Below are 12,123 nucleotides of genomic sequence, written 5' to 3' on the forward strand. Positions count from 1 at the left end.
AAAAAACAGAATATCTTCATAAAAAAAATATTAAAAGATATTCTTCAAAATAAGATAATCATAAAATATAGATTTTTTTTTATACACATTATTTTTAATTACTAATATTAAAATATCAATTTAAGCATACAATTGAGATTAATTCTATAGTCTTACATCCTTCTTTTCAATTTTGAACCATTGATTTTAAAATGTAGGTGGTTCACTTCATACAAAAATACATTTGACATAACTATACAACCTTAGAAATATAAATAAACGACGTAAGATGATTTATTATTGAAATTTATTATAATTATTATTTTTATCTTGTAAAAGTGGTTATTCATATATTTATAAAATCACATTATATGATTTTATATACAATCCAATATTTATTATATTACATTATTTAAACTTTTAAATTTATATATTTATAACTTTAAATTACCTTCAATCAAATTAATAATTTGTAAATAAATACATCTAACATAAGATTTAAAAGATAATTTTTTAAATTTCATGTACATCAAATTTTGATTAGTACTAGATGCTATTTATTAAGTAATAATGATAACACAACCTAATGAACCTGCATTTTTTCATATCTTATAAACCTTTGATAGTAGGTTGATAGTTGCATAATGCATCCGTAATCATAATAGATATGAGATGAATCAAGAATTCTGAAACAACATTTAAAAAAATAATTGAATTTTTCATATCTATATCATTACAAAGAATAAATGGTTTATAAGTTTCATAAAATATATGAGGTTAATGTTACTATTTATAATAATTCTAATTTATATATATTTAATAATTTTACTAAAACATATTACACCTCATCCACTCTATACACCTTTTTCACTATCCAAAAATAGATGACCTGTAGCATGAGATCAGGTTTTATTGCCTCTCTTGGGAAAACCATATAGAACAGATGGCGATTAAACGGGAAAGTTATTCGCGACAGCTGGCACATTTCAAACGTAAGACTAAATGCTCTTTTGAGATTTGACCATAACAACGAGCGGAATTGAGCCATTGATCACTGCACGTAAGCTCTGCTAGTTAACTCTGCACACGAAGCCAATTCTGCTTCTCCCGTGAATTCAACTCTAGGCGATGAACTTATTTGCAAAATGAATCAGCACTTAAACTGTAAAGAACTAATTAAATAAAATGAAGAATAGTTACATGCTAATATCCCACAGATCCATAAAGTTATTTTTCATTGTCATCATAGTGAACAGATCTGTAACTTATCTGTTCGCATCCTTGAAATGAAAGAAGGGGCAAATGCAGTCCGTTCTTTCGCAGCCGAACTGTTCTTTCCCCTCGGCTTGGCTTCTTCCAACAAGGTAACGACATCTTTCATGGAGGGTCGATCCTTGGGACATTTGCTGGTGCAGAGCAGAGCAATCCTCAAAACCAAGATCATCTCTTCCTGTACATCACTACAGAGTGCACCAACAATAGTAGGGTCCAGCAACTGCACTGTTCCTTCGCTGGTTCTGATTTGATCTCTAACCCAGTCCGCAATATTTATTGCCTCTCCGTACTCCTCGTCTACTGGTTTTCTTCCAGTCAGCAACTCCATGAGCACCACGCCAAAGCTGTATATGTCGCTTTTCACATCCACCCTCAATGTGTAGGCATACTCTGATTTTTTTAAGAAAAATTCAAATCTTAGTTGAGTTAAAAACACATTGAAACTACAAGAAGATTAATGGGTAGGTTCCTGTTTCAATGAAAATTTGGTTCCATAAATTACCTGGAGCAATGTATCCATAGGAACCTGCAACCATTGACATGGTTTCGTTCTTCTCTATAAACTTGGCGAGCCCAAAGTCTGCAACACGAGCATCTAGATTGCAATCGAGCAGAATATTATTCGACTTAACATCCCTGTGAATCACAAGAGGAAAACAGTCGTGATGCAGATAGCAAAGTCCCTGAGCGATTCCGACAGCAACGTTATACCTTGAATCCCAGTCTGCCAATAAATTGTAGTGGGCTGATTTCCCATGAAGAGCGTCTGCAAGGTTCCCATTGGGCATATATTCATAGATGAGAAAAGTATTCACATCGTTGTAGCAGTAGCCTAGCAATCTGAGTATGTTTCTGTGCCTCAGGGTTCCAAGCATTTCGACCTCGCCTTTAATGCCGGGGTCTGAGACTTCTAAATCTTGGCGGGCATTCCATAGCTTTTTGACAGCTACAGTGCCCTGTCCTCGTGGCATTTCTGCCCTGTAGACAGTACCGCTGGCACCCCTTCCTATAATGTTGGTTTCATTTATGCAGGCCAATATGTCGTCAGTGGTGAAGTTTAGCCTTTGGAAGGTTGTCATCCTCCAGGGCCACTCTTCTGTGTCCTTGAAGCTGACCCCACAGCTATAGTAGCGGTTGTACAGAAAACAAGCTCCCGCTACAAGAAGTCCCACAACAAGTAAAACTAAGCTTCCAATAAGCCAACCAAAATGTGCTCTGCCCTTTCCCGGAGTGCTTGTTTGTGTACCAATTGAGCAAGGGCCGAGTATTCCACCGCAAAGCTCACTATTGGCCACAAAGCAATCAGCCCTAGCTGTTCTAAACATCCCATCCATTGGAATAGGGCCGGAGAGGTGGTTATAAGACACATTGAAAATCTCCAGTGTTTGAGAGCTTCCGAATTCTGATGAAATGGCGCCAGTGAGAGAGTTCTGGGAGAGATCTATTATGGCCACGTTCCGCATTTCTGCAAGCTCAGCTGGGATGCTTCCGTTGAGCTGATTCTGTTGCAAATCCAATGTCACCAGCTTCTCACAGGCTCTAATGCTCACTGGAATAGGTCCCCAAAAGTTGTTGTGAGACAGGTTTAGGATAGATAGGTAGCTACAATTATGGAACCGATCGGGGATCTTCCCTGTGAGACTGTTGTGAGAAAAATAAAATTTCTCCAAGCTAGGCGTCTTCTCCATGTCCAAAGGGAGACTTCCCTCGAGCTGGTTGTAAGATAGATCAAAGAAAGAAAGCCTTGGGGATAGGACAAGATCTTGGGGTATTTCGTGACTCAGGTTATTGTGAGCCAACTCAAGCATGTTGAGATTTGGGAGGCTTCCAAACCCAGGGGGGACTGGACCGACTAGCTTATTGTTCTGTAGTCTGACCCTCATAAGAGATGGGCACCTGGTCAAGCCCTCAGGAATTGGGCCTGTGAAGCTATTATTGAAAAGGAGAACCCGTGTGAGGCCGCCTCTACTACAGAGCCCCGGAGGTATTGGACCGCAGAAGGAATTAGTCGATGCATCCAACACCTCCAAAACTGAATTTCTTCCCAGTTGCTGAGGCAGCCAGCCGCTAAAAGAATTGTTCCATAACTGTAGTGTCTTAAGATTGGGCAGATCCCCAATACTTTCAGGTATGACTCCGCTTAAATTATTGCACATAACATTCAGCAGTTCTAAGTTCTTTAGCTTACCAATTTCAATTGGAATGGCGCCCAAGAGATCATTTTCAGACAGGTCTAAGGAAATCATAGACGCCATGTTCCAAAATTCTGCGGGTATAGGTCCTGTCAACTTATTACTGTAAAGAAACAGAGTATGGAGCTGTTGAAGTTGCCCGAGTTCTTTTGGAATAGTGCCCTCCAAATTAGCATCGGCCAGATTTAAAAGCCGTAGGTTGGTCAGGTTCCCAAATTCCGGAGGAAGGCCGCCATCGAAACTATTGTAAGCCATAAGCAGCCTCTCCAGCAATGGTAGGAAGCCAATTTCCGGAGGAATCCTTCCGCTTAGATAATTGCCTGCTAGACCCAGAAATCTGAGTCGTTTCAGCTCCCCATATGACTTTGGAATACCACCATCAAAGTTGCTTCCCATAAAATCCAAATACTCTAGCCACTTTAGCCTCCCAATATCCTCCGGCAGCGGTCCTGTAAAATTATTATTATAAGCACATATGCTGACCAGCCCAGAGGCCCGCTCCAAGCCGGCGGGAAACATTCCGGAGAAAGAATTCGCACTTACATCCAGAACGACCAAATGCGTGAGATTGGCAATTGAAGCAGGCAAAACTGTAGTGAATGCATTGCAGCAAATTCGGAGAACTCGAAGCTCAGACAGCAGCTGAATATCATCGGGAATTTGACCAGTGAGATTCATATTAGAAACATCAAGCTCTGTAACTCTCCCTTTCGCATTGCATTTAACACCATTCCAGCTGCAATGCCGAATAATCGAAGTTTTCTCATAATCCCAATCGTTCAAATGCCCCAAGGGATCATTTACGCTAGATTTAAAATCTAGTAGGGCCTTTGCATCTGCATGCTGATCGGCCCAACAAATCGAAATACTCAGGGAGAACACAGCTGCTATAAACAGAGACAAACCCATTTCCTTCACAGCTCAGACTACATGCAATACAATGAAGGGCATAGAAATGAATTATCTAAGCTTCCCCCCCATTGTCCATCCTGTACAGAGACTGCAAATGTTCATCATTGCACGTCATACATCTCAAACAGCGTGCCTTGTCCCAACTTAGGAGTTGTCAGAGAAAAATGCTCCTGGCCTGCCTCTACTACATTTCGTGTTTATATTATATTAATGCAAATCACTCCATTAATTGTTGGAGATGATCTTCATCTATTGAATATTTATAGATTGTATCTAAAAAACTGGAGATTTTGACTTCGTCTATTGAATATTTATAGAATGTATCTAAAAAAACTGGAGATAATATTTATCAAAATCTGGAGATATATTCATTGAAACATTCTAGCTTGTAGAATAAGACGTTATCTTTTTCCAGATTTTTTTCTTTGGAAGATTTTATTTGTCTTTCAAATTACTTGTATTTATGCATCAATTAATTCAACAATTAAATAATCAATAATTATTTTGCACTTCATCTACATTGTATAAATAGGTGACCTGCAGCTGAGATTAGGTTTTTCCTTCCGTCTGGAAAGGCCTGACATATAAATAACAGACGATGATTGTGACCTGATTTGTAAGTAAAATGGAAAAGTTCTTCGTAAAGAATGTTTTAATATATTTCGGAGACGATTTGTTACTTCAATTGTTCAAAAGCTCTTAAAGCTGAGATAATATTATTATTACCTTAACAGCAGTGTATAATAAATCATTCGTTGGGCACAAGATGCAGAGCACTTCTATGTGACAGGTACCAAATTTCGAACATAAGACTGAATGCTCTGGTGAATTAAGCAATAATGAAGACGCATAATTTGGAAGTGTTCAAAAAACTTTGTTATTCAAATTACAACTAAGCACTGCACCTAAACATTTAAGCCACGTTCAAGGATCTTCTTCCTTGCTAGATAACTCTGCACAGAAAGGCAATTCTGCTTCTCCTAAGACTCACAACATTGTGAGTTCAAGTCTAGGCCATGAAGTTATTTACAAAATAAATTAACACTCAACTGGTAAAGAATTGATTAGTTACAACTAAATTGAAGAATAATTACATGCTAAGATCTTACAGATCCATAAAGTTTTATTTCATTCTCATCATGGTGAACGGATCTGCAACTTCTCTCTTCTCTTACAGCAAGCTTGAAATCGAAGGCGGGAGAAATGCAGCCCGTTCTTTCGCGGCGGCGCTACTCTTCCTCCTCGGCTTGGCTTCTGCCAACATGGTGACCACATCTTTCATGGAGGGTCGATCCTTGGGGAATTTACTGGTGCAGAGCAGAGCAATCCGCAAAACCAAAATCATTTCTTCCTGTACATGACTACATAATGCACCACCAATATTAGAATCCAGTGACTGCACCATTCCTTCGCTGGTTCTTATTTTATCTCTGACCCACTCCACAATATTCCCCGCCTCTCCGAACTCATGGTCTACTGGTTTTCTTCCAGTCAGCAACTCCATGAGCACCACGCCAAAGCTGTATATATCGCTCTTCTCATCCACCTTCAATGTGTAGGCGTACTCTGATTTCAAAAAAATTCAAATCTTAGTAGACTTAATACACATTGAAACTACAACAAGATTAATTCATAGTTTCCTATTCGAATGAAAATGTGTTTCCTATTAGCTTTGAAATAAATTACCTGGAGCAATGTATCCATAGGAACCTGCAACCATTGACATGGTTTCGTTCTTCTGTATAAACTTGGCGAGCCCAAAGTCTGCAACACGAGCATCCAGATTGCAATCGAGTAGAATGTTATTGGACTTTACGTCCCTGTGAATCACAATGGGAAAACAGTCGTGATGTAGATAGCAAAGTCCCTGAGCAACTCCAACAGCAATGTTATACCTAGAAACCCAATCTGCCAACAAATTGTTGCGGGCAGCCTTTCCATGAAGGGCATCTGCAAGGTTTCCATTGGGCATGTATTCGTAGATGAGCAGAGTATTCACATCGTTGTAGCAATAGCCCAACAATCTGAGTATGTTTCTGTGCCTCAGGTTTCCCAGCACTTCCACCTCCGCTATAATGCCGGGATCTGAGACTTCTAAATCTTGGTGGGTTTTCCATAGCTTTTTGACAGCTACAGTGCCCTCTCCCCGTGGCATTTCTGCCCTGTAGACAGTACCAGTGGCACCCATTCCTATAATGTTGGTTTCTTTTATACAGGCCAATATGTCGTTGGTGGTGAAGTTTAGCCTTTGGAAGGCTGTCATCCTCCAGGGCCACTCTTCTGTGTCCTTGAACTTGACCCTATACCTATGGTAGTGTTTGTACAGAAAATGGGCACCCGCTACAAAAAGTCCCACACAAACTATAACTAAGACTCCAATAGCCCAACCAAATTGTGCTCTGCCCTTTCTCGAAATGCTTGATTTTGTACCAATTAGGCAGGGGCCCAGTATTCCGCCGCAAAGCTCACTGTTGCCCGCAAAGCTATCGGCTGTCACTGTTCTAAACATCCCATCCATTGGAACAGAGCCAGATAGGTTATTATAAGACACATTGAAAAGCTCCAGTGCTGCAGAGCTTCCAAATCTTGATGAAATGGTCCCAGTGAGAGAGTTTTGGGAGAGATCTATTATGGCCAAGGCCGGCATTTCTGCAAGCTCAATTGGGATATTCCCGTTGAGCTGATTCTGTTTCAAATCCAATGCCACCAGCTTGTCGCAGGCTCTAATGCTCACTGGAATAGATCCCCAAAAGTTGTTGTGAGACAGATTTAGGACGGATAGGTAGGTACAATTCTGGAACCGATCTGGGATCTCCCCTGTGAGACAGTTGTGAGAAGAATAAAATCTCTGCAAGCTAGACATATTCCAAATCTCCAAAGGGAGGCCTCCCTGTAGCTGGTTGTAAGACAGATCAATGAAAGAAAGCCTCGGGGAAAGGACAAGATCTTGAGGTATTTCATGAGAGAGATTATTGTGAGCCAACTCAAGCCTAGTGAGATTTGGGAGGCTTCCAAACCCAGCAGGGACTGGACCGACTAGCTTGTTATTATGTATCCTGACCCTCCATAGAGATGGGCACCTGGTCAAGCCCTCAGGAATGGGGCCTGTGAAGCCATTGTTGAAAAGGATAAGCTTTGTGAGGTTGCCTCTGCTACAGAGCCCCGGAGGTATTGGACCGCTAAAGGAATTAGACGACGCATCCAACCACTCCAAGACTGAATTTCTTCCCAGTTGCTGAGGCAGCCAGCCGCTAAAAGAATTGTTCCATATCTCCAGCGTCTTAAGATTGGGTAGATCCCCAATACTTTCAGGCATCAGCCCGCTTAGATTATTGTACATAACACTCAGCAGCTCTAATCTCTTTAGCTTGCCAATTTCAATTGGAATGGCGCCTGAAAGAACATTATCAGACAGGTCTAAAGACATCATAGATGTCATGTTCCCAAATTCTGCAGGTATATTTCCTCTCAACTTATTCCTGTAAAGAAACAGAGTATTGAGATGTTGAAGTTGCCCTAATTCTTTTGGAATAGTGCCCTCCAAATTAGCATAGGCCAGATCTAAGTACTGTAGATTGGTCAAGTTCCCAAATTCCAGAGGAACGCCGCCATTGAAACTATTGTAACCAATAATCAGCTTCTCCAGCAGTGGCAGCAGGCCAATTTCCGGCGGAATCCTTCCGCTCAGATAATTGCCTGATAGACCCAGAAATCTGAGTCGTTTCAGATCCCCATATGACTTTGGAATAGTGCCATCAAAGTAGCTTCCCCTCAAATCCAAATACTCCAGCCATTTTAGCCTCCCAATATCCTCCGGCAGCGGTCCTGTGAAATTATTGCTATAAGCAGAAATGTTGACCAGCCCAGAGGCCCCATCCAAGCCACTGGGAAATTTTCCGAAGAAGAAATTATGACTCACATCCACAACAACCAACTGAGTGAGATTGGCAATGGAAGCGGGCAAAACTGTGGCAAAGGCATTGCAGCAAATTTTGAGGACTCGAAGCTCATACAGCAGTTGAATGTCACTGGAAATTTGACCAGTGAGATTCATACCAGAAACATCAAGCTCTGTAACTATCCCATTCGCATTGCATTTAATTCCATTCCAGCTGCAATGCAAACTCCAAGGCTTCTCGGAATTCCAATCGTTCAAATACCCCAAGGGATCATTTACACCAGATTTAATTGCTAGCAGGGCCTTCGCATCCCCATTTGGATCGGCCCAACAAATCGAAACAATCAGGGAGAACACAACTGCCGTAAACAGAGACAACCCCATCTCCTTCCCAGCTCAGAACACATACAATACAATGTAGGGCATAGAAACCAATTATCTAAGCTTCCCCACCATTGTCCTCTCTGTACAGAAACTACAAACGTTCATCATTACGCGTTATACATCTCAAACAGCGTGTATTGTCCGAGCTGAGAAGTTAGTGGACGAACATGGAGAAATGCTGCTGCCCTGCTTCTGCTACCTTTACTGTTATATTATATTAATGCAAACCGTCCCCTTCGTTGCAGCTTAAAATATTGAAAATTTGAATTGTTCGTGCAGTCCCGGGGACCGCACTTGCAGTCCGCACATCACAGTGATTATTAGTAATCCCATTTATTGTTCGTGCGAGGATAAAAGTGGTCATTTCGTTTTCACCTCGGTGCGTGTGTTGCACGGATTCCACAACCTTCTGTCTTTCTCTCTCCATGGACATTCTTCACAGCTTTTGTTTATGCAGGCTATTCTTCGACCCTATTCTTTCAATGCGGGACCCGTTTCCTTCCTGCCATGATTCCAAGATAACTAATTTTATTTCCCATTGGTGCTCAATGAGATCTATCTAGATTTGTGTGAGTAATCATTCAGTGTCAAATAGTTTTCTATACAAAGGCACAGAAAATGATTAAAGAAATGCAGCTTAAAGTAGCTTTCAGATGATGCAAAATATCTTTCAGAGAGAGCCTTGTCACCATAAGAGACAAGCTTAATCTCTCCCATGTCGCGCCTGTGTAACAGGTATCCAACGACCCCTGTATTTTATTGGCCAATAATTCACTGTGTTTAAGAGCGCACTCAGAGAAAATGAAAAAAATGTGACTGCGCATGATCCCATGGATGCTGAGAGAGTTTTAAAATTCGATGACAAGTTGTTGTTACTAAAATTTAACTTATTTGTTTGTATAATTAATGCACAGCCAGGAATCTTGCCATGTCATCTTGCATTTTTCCAATTATTGTAGTATATTGACCCACCTACCAATTTGGCCATGTTATTATAGAACATGCCAATGATTTAAATCAACCATAACTTATTTCAGTTTTCCATTTTTTAGCCATGTTCACCCACATACAAGTTTGTTTTTAAGTTATTGTTTTTTATATTGGATTATGCTTCAATATATAGTATAATAGATTTTTGTAGATAGAATTATAGTTGACATTAAGTAAAATGTAACATCAGTTTTTGGTTCTTGATCAAAAGAGGTATTCATACTCCCAACAAAAATGGAAAAAAACGAAATTTATGAATTATTGTTTTTTATATTAGATTATTGTCTCAATAGATAGTCGAATAGAATTTTGTACATTCATGCATAATAATAGAATCATAGTAGGCATTAAGTAAAATGTAAAATTAGTCCTTGGCTCTTAAACAAAGTGTTTATTATACTTTATAGAATAGTTTAAAGAAGTTATATTCTCATATTATACTTTATAGAATAGTTTAAAGAAGTAATATTCTCATAACACATAATTAAAGCTAGAAATAAAATTCCTTTGAAAATTCTTAAACATTGATATATAAGACAAATATTTTGTGAATATTACAAATTTAGAAATACTTTTCTAATTTGTTTACTAGTGGGAAAGTTCATAGAAATGGGGAATCAAAAGGGGTCTTAAATGGCCACTTTTTTTTCTAGAAATCAAGGAAAATTAATCTTGTATGATAAATTCAAGATAGTTATGCTTAAAATTTAAAGATCAATAAGAAGAAGAGTCATAACACTTTGAATTTACTTTCTAAACTACTATTTTTTTAAAATGGTAGAAATTAAGGGGTTCGAACAGGGGGAGTAAACAAAAATGCTCATCTTTCTACAAAAAAAAATAACATAGCTTTTGATGGGCTCCCCTTATAATGTTAACCTTTTTTTTAATATTTCAAATTAGTGTAAAATTAGTTAACACCATGTAGTTTATGCTTTATTTTTTTTGTTAATTCTCTAATGAATATATGTTTTTTTAACTAATTTCTAGAAATGATACATCTTGAAAAAAAAAAGTGTACACCCTCAATTTGTTTTTTGAAATTGATTGAAATTTTTAAAAAACTATTGATTATGTATAAATGTAATCTAGTTTCTCAAAATTTATTTGTTTCAAATTTCAACGGACGGCTAAAAAATGAAGTAAAAAAGATCACACATAAGTTTTTTTTTTTAAATGGAGATACTAGAAAATGAAATTAAAAATCAAAACCTTAACATAATTAAAACATAGAAAAATTATATGGTTAGAAAGTTAAGAGAGCCAAACATTACTATGTTATTATTTTGAAATGACATTGAAAGAGGTGCAAACTTGATGGACTAAATGCTTGACATTGTGTCATTTCTTTTAAATTTACAAAAAAAACACATTTATGGGTGTTGAGATGTAAATCCAAACCTTTGGGTTGTATGCCTAAGGTAAAACCAACTATAAGAGTTGGCAATACTCAAAGAAAATAATAATGTAAATGTGTTATAATGTGCTCATGTTTATGTGTAGGAAAAATAATTATTCTTCCTTGCCCTCACTCCCTCTTTAAGCCTCACTCACACTTTCCTCCTTCCCACTTTTCTATTCTTTATCTCATCTCTTTCTAAATATATCTCTCTATCTCTCTCTCCATCCCTCCATCCCTCCTCTCTCTAGATATATCTCTATATATCTCACTCTCCCCTCTCCCTCTTTAAATATTGAGATATATCTTTGTCTCCCCTCTCTCTCTTTGTATTGATTTATCTCTCCTTCATTATGTCACTCTTTAGAAATATCTCTCTATCCATATCTTTCTATCTCTATCTCTCCATTTTGAATATCTCTTTGTCTCTCTTTATATATACTTTTTTGTCTCTCCTCATCCCTCTAGATATCTCTCCCCCTCTCTAGACCTATATCTCCATCCCTCTCTAATTCTCTCCATCTCACCTCTCTTTATTCTCATCCCTTTAGATTTCTCTATGTTGGCAACAACAATGAAGGAAAACTGAGTGGGGGGGGTTGAATCAGTTTTCACCAGATTATTAAACTTAACCACAATCACAAACCTGATAAACTGCAATAATAACAAAGATAAGAAAATTGACAACACAACACATAATACCAAGATTTTGATGTGGAAAACTCAGTTAAGGGAAAAACCACGGTGGGAATGCACCAGCATTCAGGCACACTACCTAAAGCTCACAGATCAAGGTACAATAACTTGGAAGGCTACAACCCTTAGGGAAGTCTCACTGACTTACAACAAAATTCGGACTACAATCCAGAAGGAATGAACTACAAAAATAGCATCTGCTAATGCCTGATGACAATTCTGGTTACGCACATGGGTATATGCACCAAGTTGTGGTACCAAAAGGGGGTCTTAAGATGCCACTTTTTCTGAAATCAACAAATTCTAAACTTCAACGACAAATTGAACATAATTACACTCCAAATTTGAAGATGCAACAAGAAAAAGAGCCAGAGTGCTTTGAGTCTACTTTCTAAACT

The 12,123-nt window shown here is 38.5% G+C and overlaps 2 protein-coding genes across 2 annotated transcripts; both read right to left on the reverse strand.

The window, feature by feature from the left end:
* Positions 1-844: 844 nt before the first annotated feature.
* Positions 845-4,248, reverse strand: LOC131039167 (MDIS1-interacting receptor like kinase 1). The gene is made up of 2 exons (XM_057971846.2): positions 1,757-4,248; positions 845-1,644 (listed from the first exon to the last, which is right to left on the reverse strand). Exons 1-2 carry the CDS (start codon positions 4,122-4,124, stop codon positions 1,223-1,225), a joined length of 2,790 nt encoding a protein of 929 aa, XP_057827829.2. The 5' UTR covers positions 4,125-4,248; the 3' UTR covers positions 845-1,222.
* A 963-nt stretch (positions 4,249-5,211) lies between these two features.
* On the reverse strand, positions 5,212-9,465 carry LOC131039166 (MDIS1-interacting receptor like kinase 1). Its single transcript, XM_057971845.2, has 2 exons — positions 6,045-9,465; positions 5,212-5,924 (listed from the first exon to the last, which is right to left on the reverse strand). Exons 1-2 carry the CDS (start codon positions 8,638-8,640, stop codon positions 5,530-5,532), a joined length of 2,991 nt encoding a protein of 996 aa, XP_057827828.1. The 5' UTR covers positions 8,641-9,465; the 3' UTR covers positions 5,212-5,529.
* Positions 9,466-12,123: the final 2,658 nt, after the last annotated feature.

This window comes from Cryptomeria japonica, chromosome 1 (genome assembly GCF_030272615.1).
Source record: "Cryptomeria japonica chromosome 1, Sugi_1.0, whole genome shotgun sequence".
Lineage (NCBI taxonomy): Eukaryota > Viridiplantae > Streptophyta > Pinopsida > Cupressales > Cupressaceae > Cryptomeria > Cryptomeria japonica.